This window comes from Aethalodelphis obliquidens, unplaced genomic scaffold, assembly GCF_003676395.1.
Source record: "Aethalodelphis obliquidens isolate GAN/ISIS:26980383/991018 unplaced genomic scaffold, ASM367639v1 scaffold36, whole genome shotgun sequence".
In the NCBI taxonomy this organism is placed as follows: domain Eukaryota; kingdom Metazoa; phylum Chordata; class Mammalia; order Artiodactyla; family Delphinidae; genus Aethalodelphis; species Aethalodelphis obliquidens.
The window spans coordinates 779,070-797,086 of NW_020837980.1; the positions used below are offsets into that span (position 1 = coordinate 779,070).

General features: G+C 37.8%; 1 protein-coding gene across 1 annotated transcript in view; it reads left to right on the plus strand.

Moving 5' to 3' along the window:
• The window catches only part of SYT10 (synaptotagmin 10), a 77,010-nt gene that overhangs the window by 12,063 nt on the left and 46,930 nt on the right, over positions 1 to 18,017 (plus strand). The window contains exon 2 of the mRNA XM_027129257.1: positions 10,391 to 10,748. Within this exon, the coding sequence (XP_026985058.1) occupies positions 10,391 to 10,748 (358 nt within the window). The remainder of the gene's footprint in view (positions 1 to 10,390; positions 10,749 to 18,017) is intronic.

The following is an 18,017-nucleotide window of genomic DNA, read 5'->3' on the forward strand; positions in this document are numbered from 1 at the left end:
TGTTAAACGTTTCTTGTATTTTCTTCATTCCATTTCCAAGATTTTGGATCCTCTTTACTAATTACTCTCAATACTTTTTCAGGTAGACTGCCGATTTCCTCTTCATTCGTTTGGTCTGGTGGGTTTTTACCTTGCTCCTTTTCTGCTGTGTGTTTCTCTGTCTTCTCATGTGCTTACCTTACTGTGTTTGGGGTCCCCTTATTGCAGCCGGCAGGTTTGTAGTTCCTATTGTTTTTGGTGTCTGCCCCTAGTGGCTAAGGTTTTTTCAGTGGGCTGTGTAGGCTTCCTGGGGAAGGGGACTAGTGCCTGTGTTCTCGTGGATGAGGCTGTGTCTTATGTTTCTGATAGGCAGGACCATGTCTGTTGGTGTGTTTTGGTGTGTTTGTGACCTTATTATGATTTTAGGCAACCTCTCTGCTAATGGGTGGTTTTGTGTTCCTGTCTTGCTAGTTGTTTGGCATAGGATGTCTAGCACTGTAGCTTTCTGGTTGTTGAATGGAGCCTTAGCATTGAGATGGCTATCTCTGGGAGAGCTTTCGCCATTTGATATTATGTGGATCTGGGAGGTCTCTGGTGGACCAATGTCTTGAACTCAGCTGTCCCACCTCAGAGGCACAGGCCTGACACCCTGCCAGAGCACCAAGACTCTGTCAGCTATGCGGCTCAGAAGAAAAGGGGGAAAGAAAGCAAGAAAGAAAGGAGGGAGGGAGGGAGGGAGGGAAGGGAAGGGAAGGGAAAGGAAGGAAGGGAGGAAGAAAGGGAGGAGAAAAGGGAGAATGAAAGGGAGAAAGAAAGGGAGAAAGAAAGAAGAGAGAAACCAAACCAAAAACAAATCCACCAATGATAACAAGCACTAAAAAGAATAGTAAAAACAAAATAAAGAAAAAAGAAAAAACTGACAGACAGAACCCTAGGACAAATGGTAAAAGCAAAGCTATACAGACAAAATCACACAAAGAAGAATACACATACACACTTACAGAGAAAAAAATTTTTAAATATATATATCTATATTTTAAAAAAATAAATAAATTTTAAAAAGGAAGAGAGCAACCAAATCACTAAACAAATCAACTAATGATAATAAACTCTAAATACTAAACTAAGATAAACATAAAACTGGGAACCAGTCAGTCACATACAGCAAACCCCAAGTCTACAGTTGCTTCCAAAGTCTACCACCTCAATTTTGGGATGGTTCATTGTCTATTCAGGTATTCTACAGATGCAAGGTACATCAAATTGATTGTGGAGATTTAATCCACTGCTCCTGAGGCTGCTGGGAGAAATTTCCCTTTGTCTTCTTTGTTCGCACAGCTCCTGGGGTTCAGCTTTGTACTGGCCCTGCCTCTGCGTATAGGTCGACTGAGGGCATCTGTTCCCGCCCAGACAGGACAGGGTTAAAGGAGCAGCTGATTAGGGAGCTCTGGCTCACTCAGGCTGGGGGGAAGGAGGGGTACAGTATGCAGGGCAATCCTGTGGTGACAGAGCCCAGTGTGATATTGCAACAACCTGAGGTGCACTGTATGTTCTCCCGGGGAAGTTGTCCCTGGATCATGGGACCCTGGCAGTGGTGGGCTGCACAGGCTCCCAGGACGGGAGGTGCAGATAGTGACCTGTGCTTGCACACAGGCTTCTTGGTGGCTGCTGCAGCAGCCTTAGATCTTCATGCTCATCTCTGGGGTCTGCGCTGATAGCCGCAGCTCGTGCCCTTCTCTGGAGCTCATTTAGGTGACGCTCTGAGTCCCCTGTCCTCGCGCACCCTGAAACAATGGTCTCTTGCCTCTTGGTCAGGTGCAGACTTTTTCCCAGACTCCCTCCTGGCTAGCTGTGGTGCATTAGCCCCCTTCAGGCTGTGTTCACACAGGCAACCCCAGTCCTCTCCCTGGGATCTGACCTCCAAAGCTGGAACCTCATCTCCCAGCCCCCACCCATCCCGGCAAGTGAGCAGAGAAGCCTCTCTGGCTGGTGAGTACTGGTTGGCAGTGATCCTCTGTGTGGTGATCTCTCTGCTTTGCCCTCTGCACCCCTGTTTCTGTGCTCTCCTCTGTGGCTCCAAAGTTCCCCCCACCAACCACCCCCTGTCTCCGCCAGTGAAGGGCCTTCCTAGTGTGTGGAAACTTTTCCTCCTTCTCGGCTCCCTCCCCAAGGTGCAGGTCTCATCCCTATTCTTTTGTCTCTGTTTTTTCTTTTTTCTTTTGCCCTACCCAGGTACGCGGGGAGTTTCTTGCCTTTTGGGAAGTCTGAGGTCTTCTGCCAGCATTCAGTAGGTGTTCTGTAGGAGTTGTTCCACATATAGATGTGTTTCTGATGTATTTGTGGAGAGGAAGGTGATCTCCATGTCTTATTCCTCTGCCATCTTGAAGGTCTCCTGCCCATCCTTGTTTTCTTACAAAGGAAGACATGATCCAATCTTTTCACCTTTGCTTCAGACTCCACCCGTGGTCACCTTTTATTAGACTTTACTATTAATTATTCATTCTGCTTAATTTTCTATCTCTTCTTGTCTACTGATTCCTTCCCATAAATTTTAAAATATGCTAAAATATTGCACATCCAAACATCATCAATTCCATGTGCTACTGTTTCCCTCTTCCCTAAATACAATGTCCTGAAGGAACTATCTACACTCACAGAATTCACATCCTCACTCCCATTCATTCATTAAACCACATTCATCTGTTTAACAGTCTCTGCTTCAGTAGTCTCCTTGAATGCACTAAAGACCTACTTGTTAAAGTTAATGGATACTTAGCAACCTTTGTTTTAATTGAACTTACTTTAACTTTTTATGCTGTTTACCACTCTTAAAATATTCTCTAAACTTCTATGAAAGCACATTGGCCTCATTTTTTTTCATACTTCTACTCTTTCCCAGTCTTCTATGCAGGCTCTTTCTTCTTTAAAGTTATCTTTCTTTTATTATCAGTGTCATCAGGAATCTGTTAAGGGGCTTTTATCTTCTCTTTCATGGATTCAGATTCTACTATTTAAGAAAGTCCTTCAATTTTATCTTGAGTTGCAGTGACCAACAGCTTACTCAAAATTTCTATTTGCATGTTGGGTATGTACTCCAAACCCAGCACAGCCGAAGCTGAAGTCATTGTCTTCCTCACTTCAACAACCTGTTTGTCTCCCAGTGAATCACATTCTTGTCCTTCAATCTTCACACTCTTTCACTAGAGCCTTGATTTCCCAATGTGCTCTGTCTCCCATTTCAGCCACCCTTGTTCAGAACCACTATAATCTCTCATGTGGATGACTACTATAATCTGTTAACTATTTTTTCATCTTCTAGCTGGCCTCCACTCTTATCTTCTCCCTAGCCAGAAGGTTATTTCTGATATACATATTCAACCATTTCATACCTTGACTTAAAAATGTTCCTGGGACTACTTATTTGAATTTGAACTAAGTCCAAACTCATAACATCCTTCATGTCATAGCTAAATACTGAATCATGAAAACTCATTTTAAACGTTTTGATGACTTTATAAATTCTCACAGATCCTCCCTTAATCTTTTGAGAGTCAGATTCTTTTTTTATCTTGTTAAACAAATTTTGTTGAAAAAAAAGTCATAAAGACCTAAGAATTAAACTATTGGTTTTGTTTTTAAATACTTTTAATAATTAGTCATAATTTCAATAATAAGCAACGTAAAAAGTGTGTAATACAATAAGCTTCTTTTTATAATTTTAGTTTTATTTTTCTCAATAAAATTCTAACTGATGCAACTTCTTTCACTTCTTGCTGTTGTGGGGAAATCTCTTCCCCCCTTGCTTTACATTTCTGGATGGAAGGAGCTACAAATAGGATAATCATGGAATCTTGGCCTACCCCATCCCTAAGAAATGACTTACATGTTTCCCCCTTTTCTTTGAGTTATAACCTTGATATCCTCAGGAAACAAATATTCTCTACTCCTTTGTGTAGTAAATTTTATAGGGTCAAGTACCCATGGGGAACACATGTGGTTGTCCAGCCAGGACTGTGACTGTATGGGCTAGTCTAGTTAATTCAAGGTGATATATTAGCAAATCCACTTTCTAATGGACCTAAGCTGATATTCACTTTTTTTTTAATTGCTACCTGCTTGAACTGTTTCTCTGAGCACAACTGAGTAGGAAAATAGAATGTTATTTATTAACTTCCTGAAACATTAATATTTACTTAGAAATTTTGGTCTCCATTATAAGCAAATTCACTCCTTTCAGTACTAAATAGCATTAGAAGATGTGTTTCTCTTCTAACTAATCTGTGAATCACCATTCAATCCATACTCAATCCATACCTATTCCTCTTTTCCCCTAGGTACTCTTGTTTAAAGAAAAAAAATAGTTGACAATAGTAGCAACCTATTGTTGCACTTATGCAAATTATGATGCTAAATAATTTACATACATTTCCTTATATAAAACTCACAACATTCCTATGAAATAAATATAAATTCCCCCATTTTACTGAGACTCTTAAAGTCTAAACAATTTGCCCAAGTCACACAGTGGTGGAGTTGACATTTTAACCCAGGTCTAAGTGGTTTCACAGTATAAGTTATATTATACTATTTTCCTAGTATAAGAATTTCTACATATTCCCTGCATATCACTGAACTTTTAGCCATCTTGAAGTTCACAGACATTTGAGTGTCTTTTCAGATAATTCCCCAAATGTGTATTCAGTAGCTCCATAAATATTTTTTGACCTTGTGATATATACTAGACACTAAAAATAAAAAGGTAAATAAAAGGAGTAAGTGTATTGGTAGGATGGGAGCATTTGGAGAAGCAAAATAAATAGACATCCACAATTCCTTGTCCACAATTATGAAACCTCCAAACCTCTGAAACCTGAAAATTATTTTGCAAATTGTCCAATTTGGGGACTTCCCTGGTGGCGTGGTGGTTATGAATCCGCCTGCCAATGCAGGGGACACAGGTTCGATCCCTGGTCAGGGAAGATCCCACATGCCACAGACCAAGTAAGCCCGTGCATCACAACTACTGAGCCTGCGCTCTACAGCTCACAAGCCACAATTACTGAACCTTGCGCACCCCAGAGCCCGTGCACCACAACAACTGAGCCCACGTGCTGCAACTACTGAAGTCCACGGGCCTAGAGCCCAAGCTCTGCAACAAGAGAAGCCACCGCAATGAGAAGCCCACACACTGCTGCGAAGAGTAGCCCCCCCTCACCGCAACTAGAAAAAGGCTGTGTGCAGCAAGGAAGACCCAAAGCAGCCAAAAATAAATAAAATTTTTAAAAAGTTGTCCAATTTGGCACCAACACGTTACCTAAATTGGCATTAAGTTGCTTACAGTCTTCAGTGATCCCACTCAGTGTAACTGATCCATACATTTCATTACATATATATTAATGTGTTTGGTTACTAGATGTTATCCCAGATAATGTATACCATACTACCTTTCCAATATCCAAAAGAAAATAATTTTTGAAACCATCATGTCCTAAGTGTTTGGGATAAAAGATTATAGGCCAATAAATTATTACTAGTGCTATGGTAGTGGGTGTACTTTAAAGGCCCTTAGGGACAGAGGAGGCAGAGAGAGCTTCAGGGAAGAGGTACTACTGGATCTAGTTTTTGAAGCATGAATACAAATTTGCCAGGCACCCAGACAGGAGGTAAAAACACCCTGGAACTATTTGAAACAGCCCGAACAAAAATCGTGAGAGAGTAACTTGTGGTCAGGAGAAGGAGAATAGGTAGGAGAGTGGCAGAAGAATGAAGTTGGGTCAATAGCCAGGGCTCAAATCACAAACACACTGTGGAATGCCATGCAAAGTTTAGATTTGACCAGATTGGGTAATTTGGAAGGATGTTAGGCTAAAAGAGGTAAGATGACCATTTACTAAGTTTCCAGAATATGACTTGATTCCTGCTACTCTGGTACAGTTGATAGTACAGCCTTTCACTTTCAAAAGTGACTTGGTTTGGATGAAGTATTTTATGAACCACATTAGTGAGAAGGGAGATGTGATATTGTGCATATATATTTAGTCTTCTTCCACAGTTCCTGGCTCACAGCTCCCAAAACCCTTAGAATTTCCTTAGTGATGAGAGCCATGTCTTGTTAGGTTAATGAGGTGATTTTTGGACCCCACCTAAGGATGAGGGCTGTTTTCCAGAAGAATCAACCATGATTAGAGGGTTGGAACTTTCAGTCCCACCCCTGCTGACCTCCTGAGAAGGGAAAGGGGCTGGAGGTTGAATCAGTCACCAGTGGCCAATTATTTACTCAATCATGCCAATGTAATGAAGCCTCTATAAAAACCAAGAAGGATGGGGTTTGAGAGCTTCTGGGTTGTACATGCAGAAATTTGAGAATATTGTGCTCTGAGCTTCCATACCCTTTCCCCATACTTTGCCCTATGATCTCTTCCATCTGGCTATTTCTGAGTTATATCCTTTTATAATAAACTGGTAATCCTTTTATAATATATCCTTATATCTTTTTATAGTAAACTGGTAAAGAAATTAGTTTCCTGAGTTCTGTAAGCTGCTCTGGCAAATTGATTAAACCCAAGGAGGGGTCGTGGGAACCTCCAATTTTTTGCCGGTTGGTCAGAAAACTACAGATAACAACTTGGATTTGCTACTGGCATCGGAAGGGAGGGGGGCAGTTATGTAGGACTGAACCCTTAACCTGTGGAATCTAATGCTACCTCTGGTAGGCAGGTGTCAGAATTGAGTTGAACTGTAAGAACACCCAGTTGGTATCCAGAGAATTGTTAGTGGTATGGGAATTCCGCCCCCCACACACACACAAGTTGAAACTGGGTCAAAGAACCTAAAAACAGGGGGCATTTTCAGTTATAGACTGAAAACTGTTTCTGTCCTTTCCTCTATCCCACATTGTCCTGCAGTTTCCTTATATCTTGGCTTTGGCTCCAACTGAGTTGAAGTTAGCCACTGAAGAAGTTAATTGAGTTAAAATATCCAGAAAAATATAATGTAAGTGGAGCTGAAAATACACGAAAGTTATGAAGCCATCATTGGCTTCCTCCATTTTAAAACTGTAGTTTAAAATAATAATAATAATCAGGAAGCACATTCATTTTATAATTTTTCTCTTTCCCTCAAGGTATGGTGCTAATGGATAATTTTAAAATGTAAAAATAAACTACAAAATATAAAATATGATCACACATTCCTCACCAATGGAATATAAATGGAAAATATATTCAATGTAGCTTTAGCTAGCAATTGAAAAATAAAGGAAAATATTAGTGTCTATGTATCATAGCATGTCAAAATTAATTTTTATTCTTATAATTAAGTAGCAATAAAAACTTGGAATTATTTCAATTTCTTAATGGATTTCCATCAGCTACAAATTGAGAGTTTAACCAGAACCATTTTATCTCACTAATCAGAGAAATAAACAACCTATCATTTCCCCATCAGGTCAGTGAAAATTAAAATACAACAATATTTCTCTGAAACTGTAGGAACTAGTAAACTTATATGATGTTTTTTGTTAGTCAGTCTGGGGTTCTTTTTGGAAATACCTAGTAAAGCTAAATAATGTGCATAACATGTGACCCTGTGGTTCTATTTCTAGATATTTACTTTAGATAAATATTCACAAATATGCACAGGGACAAGAGTACAAGGATGCTCATTGTAGCTATGTTGTAATAGCAAACAGTGGGCATAATCCAAATATCCATCATGATGAGGTATTATGGAATGCTGTGACATGAAATTAGACCTCAAGTATTATTGAATAAAAAAAAGCAAACTGAATAAAGAAATATGCAGTAGCCATTTATATTAAAAAATTGTATTAAATAATTCTATATTTTATAGTTACTTAAGAGATATTTGTTTTTATTAGTGCTTGGGCCGGACAGACACACACCAAACGGGGGTTAGTGGTTGCTTTGTAGGAGGGGTGGGACCTCCTGGATTTACAATGGTGGTTAAAGGAAATTGGATTTATTCTTTAGTTTTCTAGGGCTGCCATAATCAAGTACTACAGACTGGGTGGCTTAAACAACAGAACCTTATTCCTCAGAGTTTTGGAAGCTAGAAGTCTGAGATAAAGGTGTCAGGAGGGTTGATTTCTTCTGAGTCCTCTTCTCTTTGTCTTGTCGATGGCTGCCTTCTCCCTGGGTCTTCACATGGTCTTCCTTCTGTGACTGTCTTTGTCTTTATCTGCGCTTCTTATAAGGACACCAGTTATATTGGGTTAGGGCTCATCCATATGACCTAATTTTGCCTTAATTACTAATTTAAAAGCCTCTATCTCCAAATACACATTCTGAGGTACTGGGGTTTAGGACTTTAACTTATGAATTTGGAGGGGATGGAGGGACAGACACAATTAAGCATATAACATATTTCTAACATCTTTATTTAAAACAAAGAAACAAAAGAAATTGGTTTCATATTTGGCACTGATGCTAAACAAAGTTGTAAAAGAAAAGTATAAGGTTATCTAAATCTAGAAAAATTTCCCCTCATGGGAAATCTATTTGGTCTTCCAAACTTTAAGAGTGCTATAACACCAGGTTGCTAACATTGGTTATTTTAGGAAGGTGAAAATGGAAGTGGGTAGGGGGATATTCTTAACATTTTTTAATGCTTTTACTTTTTAAAACAATTGTAGATGTACAGAAAAATTTAGGAAAAGACTACAGAGTTCCCATATTTCCCACACCCAGTTTCTCCTATTATTAACATTTTACATCAGTATGGTACATTTGTTACAGTTGATGAACTAATATTGATACACTGTTAACTAAAGTCCATAATTTATTCAGATTTCCTTAGTTTTTACCTAATGTCCTTTTTTTTTTTTTAACTCCAGGATTCCATCTAGGATACCACATTGCATTTAGTTGTAATGTCTCCTTAGTCTCTGGGTTATGACAGTTTCTCAGACTTCCTTTTTTTTGGACAACATTGGTGTTTTTTTGTAGAATGTCCCTCTACTGGAATTTGTCTTCTGTTTTTCTCATGATTAGATTCAGGTTGTTGGTTTGGGGAGGAAGACCACAAAGATAAAGTGCCATATTCATCACATCCTATCAAGGGTATTAACATGATTTGTCACTGTTGATGTTCCCTTTGATCACCTGGGTGAGGTTAGTATTTTTCAGATTTCTTCTGTGTAAAGTTACATCGTTTTTGCCCCTTTCCATACAAGTACTCTTTAGGAGAAAGTCACTTTGTGCATCCCACAGTTAGGGAGTGGAGAGCTATGCTCCACTTCCTTGAGGGCAGAATATCCACATAAATTTTTTGGCATGCTTTTGTATGAGAGATTTGTTTCTTCTCTGCCATTTGTTTATTTATACAATCATTAACTTTTTTTTTTACTATATCCCTTTTAATTATTTTACATAGTAAGCATATATTAATTTTGTAATTATTTTAATTTTAAAAAATTAATTAATTTACTTATTTTTGGCTGCATTGGGGTCTTCATTATTGCACATGGGCTTTCTCTAGTTGCAGGGAGAGGGGGCTACTCTTCATTGCAGTGCATGGGCTTCTCATTGTGGTGGCTTCTCTTCTTGCAGAGCATGGGCTCTAGTAACAAGAGCTTCAGTAGTTGTGGCACTCAGACTCAGCAGTTGTGGCTCATGGGCTGTAGAGCACAGTCTCAGTAGTTGTAGCACACAAGCTTAGTTGCTCCGTGGCAAGTGGGATCTTCCCAGACAAGGGCTTGAACCCGTGTCCCCTGCATTGACAGGCAGATTCTTAACCACTGCACCACCAGGGAAGTCCTTGTAATTATTTTTAAATAAGAATATTTTAAAGATACTTAGATAAGAAATCATCAACCAATTTTGGACTTTAGAAATTAGGAGCATGAAAGCTTATTAGAAAGGACCTATGGAGTTTGAAAATACAAATAATTGTGTACCCATTCTCTATTAGTAATGTGTTATTCTCATTTACACCATAGAAAGCAGTTTATACAAATATTTAACATTACCTGCTTAGAGAGTAAGAAGGTTGCATCTTTAGATCCAACATGAAGCAAACAGAAGCCTTTCTAGTTGTATACAGTTTCAGAGCATCTTAAGCTTCATGACTTCAAGGCAGGTTGCATGTAGCTAACCTTCATTTTGCAAACTCTTGGAATGTTTGTACTATACTTGGAAATGATATGTACATATCATGCTTTTCTTGTATACAATTGGAAACTTTCTGGGAAAGAAATTTTTGTCTCCTTTGAGAATTTCCAAACATAATTATTAATATTTCCTCCCTACAAAGATACTTAAAAGTAAATTTTTGAAACTCTAAATCAGCAAACTATTAATAATAACCATAATATCAAATTATCCCACTGTTGCTGCCCTATTACATACACTATCAATGACTTACTATTTCTTTACATTGTAATTTTTTCCAGATATTTCAGTCAGCCTGTTAGCAGTTGTTGTCAGCTTTTGTGGCCTGGCCTTGTTGGTTGTTTCACTTTTTGTCTTCTGGAAGTTGTGCTGGCCTTGCTGGAAGAGCAAACCTGTGACTTCCAATGTCAGTACCCTTCCACAGAGCATGTCAAGTGCTCCCACTGAAGTTTTTGAGACTGAAGAGAAAAAAGAGGTTAAAGAAAATGGAGAACCAGCACTAAAAGCTATTGAGCCTGCAATAAAAATCAGCCACACTTCCCCTGATATCCCAGCAGAAGTCCAAACTGCTTTAACAGAACATTTAATTAAACACGCACGTGTGCAAAGACAAACTACTGAGCCTACATCTTCATCCCGGTAAGGAAAGATCAAATATATAAAACTATTTGTGGTGTGTGTGTGTGTGTGTGTGTTGTATGTGATTTTCTAAGAGAAAAACTGAGGTGGGAAAGGAGAAAAGAAAAGACAAACAGGAGAATGAGAAAGACACAGGAAACAGATAATAGAATAAGGAGGGAATTGGCAGGACAGAATAAATAGGGATGAAGAGACAGAAATTAAGGACAAAGAAGCCAAACAGAGAGCAGTACCATGAAAGAGGCTTACTGGAATTTGAGCTTTCATTAAAATCATCTAATTAGAGATTTTTTTTTTTTTTTTTTTTTGCGGTACACGGGCCTCTCACTGCTGTGGCCTCTCGTGTTGCGGAGCACAGGCTCCAGACGCCCAGGCTCAGTGGCCATGGCTCACGGGCCCAGCCGCTCCGTGGCACGTGGGATCCTCCCAGACCAGGGGCACGAACCCGTGTCCCCTACATCGGCAGGCGGACTCTCAACCACTGTGCCACGAGGGAAGCCCGAGATTATTATTTATTGACTTTTTCCTTTGAAATATCATTGTTTGATCATTGCTATTTGCAGTCTTCCAATTTAGTTTAAAACAACCAATAAATATCAAGAAAACAGCCATTTGCAATGCGTTTCATGAAATCATCCACAAGTTCACAGTCAAAACTGAGTAACAGAGACTAATGTTTCGTCTACAGTTGTTTAGCACCTACCCCATAAACTGCTGGAAAATTTCATTGCTTATTTGAACTCACATAGACCAAACTCTTATACTGGTGAGAGTATGGTAAGTTCCACAAGAGCTTTGGTGAATATCGAGCATAGCAAGGCGTGTACGTGAAAGGAAGGAAGAGGGAGACCTCCTTAAGGAGATACATTTTAAGGAAGTGCATTTTAACTCATCCTGGAAAAATCAGCAGAAGTTTGCTTGAAGGAAAATAATTTGCTGTGGTGTGTATTGAACTGTGTTAACTGTAAAGGGAAAAAGATTCTTGTGAAAAAACATTTTTTCTACTAAGTATGGTCTTCAATCTTTAACATGAAAAACATGTTAGTAGCAGTGTTTCTCTGATTCCCAGAAGTAGCAACTAGTTTTACACTAGGACAGGGTAAAAATCAATAGCAATGGGGGTGAGTGCTGTTTTCTGCTAACTGATTGACTTCCTAATCTTACCTTCCTATTTCTCTAAATCAAAGATGCATCCAAGCTTTCTGACATGACATACTTTTTGTGGGTTTGGAAATCTATCAAGTTGAAAAACTTCATGGGTCATGCTTGCTACTAGGATTGAAAGAATATTCAATATATCTTTTATAAAATAAAAAAGGATTGTATCTATAAATAACTTGTCTTCTTCTGAAATAAATTCCAGAGGGATGAGTAAGAATAATTGTTACTTCGGGGATGAGAAACTTTGGGGTAAGGAGGATGGATGGAGGTCTTTTACTTTTCTGAGCTATTTAAATTTTATAACCAAGGTATGCCTCATATTTAGTTATTATGTTGACAAGTTTTCCTGAGCACTGCATTTGGGTTCATTTTTATAATCCAGTATACATTCATTTAAATTTATTTATGGATATTTAACTATAAAATAGTTATCCCATGTGTCACTTCTTCATATTTATAGGAAAAACTGCTTCAAAATTATCTCATGTGGTTGGTTACTTGATTGTCGTTACTATCAGAACTGAAAACTGTGGCCAACTATGGTATTTAATGAAGCCTTAACATACCCAGAAATTTCAGGGTAAAAATGTTCAATTAACCTACAAAACATTTTTTTAAAATATTGATAATGGCTATGACAATATATCAACTTAGTATTCAGAATTATTCAGCTCTTTTAGTTGATAAATGCACCCTACATAAGGACACTCAATTAATGAAGACAAATTGAGGTAAGCTATGAAAATAGCTTGCCTTTCTTTGTGCAGATTTTTTTTTGGAAACCTCAGAAAAATGAAGTACTATCTCCAAAATATTATTTGCTGAATGTAAACATACAGCTTATCTGATTATCCCTAGCTAGGGGAGAATGAAAGAATACATACTGAGAACACATGTGTGAAGACTTGGTTTTGGTTGCAGAATTGGTTTCTAGAAATGAAATGCAATAGGGAATGACAACAGGTCATTTTAGCCCTGGATTTCTCAGTTATTACATGAAATTGAAGAAATCAGAAAAAAAACTTTTCTCTCAATCTTAAAAATTAGATTGTACATGTACATCTCATATTTTCTTAAGAGAAAAAGTGGAATACAAATTCATAGTTCTGCTAGAACTTTGATATAATTTCATTGACCTCTTTGAATTTCCTTGTTTATGAGTGGCTGAAGAAGGAAGAAAAAAAAGTATTGTTTTTGAGTGCCTGCAATTTAGTCACTGTGCCAGGCATCCTTCCTGATAATCCTCTGCCAGCCTGTATGAAGTAAGTATTATTAATTATCCCCATTACTTGTGAGTTAACTGAAGCCCAGAGAGAGTTTAAAAATTGCCTAAAGCCATGCAACTTGTGAAAGTTAGAATTCAGATTTATCCAGATTGATGGAACATGTTTTAAGAGTTAAAGCCAAGGGAATATGGATTTTTGCAACCAAAGATTGTTAAAGTCTGCTGCGGACAGGTAGTTTGGAGGTTGGAGAATGAGGGCCACTTCCTGCTCATTCTGCTCAGTTAGAAATGTGGAATTATATGTGGTTATCATGAATAACAAGGGTCATGAGTTTAATCTATTTGGCCTTGGGATGAATTCCTTGTAGAAAACTTGATTATTCCTAGTTCTCAAAACCCCTCATCTATATAATTACTTCATCATACTAAAAATTACCTTTATATAGAGAGGAAGGGGAAATTGCTGAGTTTATTATGCAGACAGAGAGATCCAGGGCACATCATTATAAATCAGATTATTCTGCTCAAATGCTAACTTTTCATTGAGGTCTAGCAAATCAGAACCGCCCCCTGCCCACCACCCCACCACTCACACACGCACACACAGTAAATATAACTTTACTGCTTAGTTTCCTCACCTTATTAATATATCCTAGCTCTAGTCTGGTGTTGGGACTCCATTTTATTTGGCTCAGACAATAGATGACATATCCTCTCAAGTTTTACTTGTCACTATTCTTAAGCAGCATCTTGATTAGTTAACAGCATTGCTGGAAACTGCCACATTTCCCAAGTTCTCATCTTCCTTTTCAAATACCCGGACATTCGGCCCCATCAGCCTGCTGGCAGCCAAACAACCCAACAGACGTCTGTGTTTTTCTTATTATTAACATTATTCTCACATCTGTCTTGATTGACTGTTGATTCATCCAATAGCCTTACTCAGTAGATACAGTCAGCAGATATAACTTTTAGGTATAGTCAGTGTATTCTACATACTCTGTCCACTCTGCAAACTCTAGTGAACTGGAAAAAAATCCACAACATAATGCAGAGAGATAAGATACCAACTTCAATATAAGGAACTACAAGTGCAAACTATGTGGTGGAGAATGTGGAATTAAGATAATTAGAAAAATCATTTTTAGCTGAGGCATGGAGAAGTCCCATTAAACTGAGACCAAAGGAAACTAGGAATTCATGTAAAGACAATTGGAAAAGGGTATGCATTCCGGATGGAAATATTTTATGTGAAAAGACACAGAACAGCAAATCTTATCATGAAAACAGCAGGTACGTTGCCTTGATCAGAAAATAGTTGTCAGTGGAGGAATAATGGAAGATAAAGTCAGCTGGAATTAAAGTCTGAGGAGGCCTTGGAATCATGGCCAAAATTGTTCAAGGTCTGTCCTGTCAAAAATATTTGCAGCAGAAGAGTCCCTTGGATAAAGAGCTGTGTTTTAGGAAAATTAATTTGACAACAGTTTGTAGGACAGACCATAGAAAAAGGCATCTATTTTGAAAGTAATATAGTAGTTCAGGCATGATAAAAATCTTATAACATTTTGAGTCCATACTGCCCCACACATATAGCTCTACACTCCCTTCTTAGGCAGAAAACCTGCCGATTTTATTTCTGTACTGATCTTGATACCTAGACAAAGCACTGTAGGAACTCAGGGTATATTTGTTGAATTTTAAAAAATCAGTAAATGAATTTGATGACTTCATTTTATCTATCCAAATGGATCTTTCATGGTTGCCAGTTAGAAGGGTGCTTGGTCTTTTTATCATCCTCCTGTAGACCTCAACTCTCTGCCTGTGTTCCTTGCTTATGCTGCTTCCCTTGTCTAGAATGATAAACTCTTTTTTATCCACTATAAGATCTTTAAGGAAAATGCATCTTTTTCTGTCCAATTATAAGCTATTGTCCTTTAAAGCCATAGCTACAGTCTAGCAATTATTTATTTTCTTAATGTTGAGCTCTAGCTGTGTGCCAGACCTGAGATGTTAATTTCTCAAAGAACAAGTCTGTATAACCCACTTTAATGTGCTCCTAATTTCTTCACTGGGTAGGTGCATAATAAGCATCAAGTGAGTGATTTGGATTGACTGATGATCTCTCCACTTTGCTTTGCTCCTTTAAAGACAGCATCAGATGGTGAGATAAACAGTGCTAATATTAGGAGAAGGTTAATGATGGTATACTCCCAAGGATGAGTATGAGGACCTATTTTCTGTGCATTCATTAATAGTGTGAAATGAGGTGAATTGTAAGCGGCAAAATATTTGTTGAGGATGAGAAATCATGTAGGTTAGCCACTGTTAGAGAGGATTCTAAGTATCTACTGAAAATAATTTGGAAACCTAGTGACAGATCCATTTGAACATGAACAAAAGCATGACATGGAAAGAAATCATTGACTCATATGTGCTGATGGATTTACAATTTAGCTATGGTTGTTTAGAAAAGTAATTCTTAATATCATCACACATAAAGTCAGAAAGAGCACTCAATGTAGATTGTTGAAAGAGAAATGAAGAATTACATAAAAATATGTAATACTAGAGTGCATAGTTTTCTTTCAGATTTTTTAAAAGGTTAAGTCCTTCTCAAAAGATAGCAAAAATTGCAATTTTCATTCCAAGATACTGTAAGGAGTGGAAGACAAGATGTTACACAAAGGAAGAATTTAAATGGTATTTAAACAGCTAGGATATCAAGAAGCAGTGCTTGGCCAGAACAATAGAGAACCTGAGATCTAACTCCTTGAAATAAAAGTTCATAAAACATGCTGTGCCGGTGCTTGAGGTGGTTAAATAATCTCCGCTATGAAACATATGTATTTGGTATATAAACTAACTTCTGAAATGGGGTGGCTCTTTGATCCAAGGTCAGAGATAAAACCTTATAAAATGTATTCAAACTTGGAGAGTTTGTTTTCTGGCACTGATAAATATTATCTCCTCTTTACAAGCACTAATTATAAATTGATTAGGACCTTCTTCTTCATAGTACAAATAATTCTTGGGAAGTTGACTTTTATTAGTCACAAGAATCTTGTAGTAAATTATTTCATACAAACTCCAACAGACATTTCTTGAATCCCAGCATGTGTTTATTATGAAATTCATGAAAAGATTAATAATATTTAGTTATGCTATTATAAAGACTACTAGTAGAAGGGTTGGGGATTGGAAGGTACATCTGAAACAAGTGATTTCAATACACTCTTTACAGTATGCTCAAGGAGATGTGCAGGAACAGAAGGAGGGACCCAAGGTGGTAGGTCAACTCAGTTGGAGGACTACAACATTTTTCTTCAAATCCTAGCTGACCTCTCTAGGAGAGAGGCTCATGATAGCCAGCAACATACTTCCAAGTAAGGGAAGGCCTAAATGACAAATTGAGCATAGAAATTTAGAGCTAGAATACATAATTAAGGTCAAAAGACCTTATAGGGACCTAGCAATACCAAACAGAATATTCTTGGATTTATTATTCTGACAAGTAGTTATTCTGAGTTTTTTTAAATTTAGGCTTCATTTTATATTACTTCTTTTCTTTAATATAAAATATTATGTTCTCAGAACTTTATTTGTAGATCAAAAACTACCAACCTAATTACTTCATACTCTATTCCTTTAAATATATGCTGGATCAAAAGCAATTGCTTATCATCTCTTGTTATGATTTGTAAACCTTTTTTTTAACATGATGAAAGGCCAAGGGACAAGAATTTACAGAATAAGAACATTCATTTCCTTAATTACGATTAAAAACAAGTTTCCTGTCAATTCTTTGAATAGAATAAAGATAAGTTACTTAAATTAATTTTAAGCATTACATTGCATAATTGAGAAGAAAACCAGTTTTTTCTCGAAACAGCTTTTATTATGATTGGATTGTTAGTCATATGGCTAAATTCTTCAGGGAAAATTTTTGACTTATTTATTCAACAGTATTTATAGAACACTTGTTATGTGCCAGGCATTTTTCTAGACATTTGATACACATTAGGGAACAAAACTCAAAATTCCCTACCTGCATTCTTGTGGAGAGGAACCAAACAACATAACTAAGTCAGTTACATGATGTTTTAGAAGATAATAAGTTCTGTAGAAAATAATAGTGCAAAATAAAGGGGTTGGTAGGTCTGAATGAGGAGATGGAAGGGTGGTCCATGCTGGTGTTTGTGGAGAACTTTCCTTGTGGAGAAGGGAACCACTGCAGACGTCCTGAAGGTGGAATCTGCCTTTTGTGTCCCAACCACAGCAAGGAAGCCAGTGTAGGTGTAGCAGAGAGAACCAGGTGGAGAATGCTAGGAGAAAAATCAGAGAGGTAGTAGGACCCAAACCACTTTTGGCTTTTACTCTGAGTAACATGCAAAGCCACCAGAAAGTTTTTAATCAGAGGAGTGCCATGATCTAACTTGTTTTGAAAGGATTACTCTGTTGTTTTGGGTATATACATTGAAGGAGGCAAAAGGATAGAAGCAGAAAGAACACTATGGAGGCTGTAATCCAGGCCAGAAGTGATGTTGGTTCAGAGCAAGGAGATGGTAGTTAATGATGGATATATATATCTATACCCTGACTGGATTCAGGATATACTTTGAAGATAGAACAAACAGACTATGACACATTAGCTTGGGCATATGAGTAAGAAAAGAGGAGTCAAGAATGACTGCATGTTTTGGCCTGAGCGTCTGGAAAGATAAAATTGATAAACATGAGGCTGTGAATGGAGTGAGTTTGGGAGCCAAAAACAGGAGATATGGGACTGTTGTGTTTAAGGATTTTGTTAGAAATCTTAGTGGAAAAATTGAGTAAGCAACCAGATAATAACTCTGGAATTCTGGAGAGAATCTGCGAAACATACG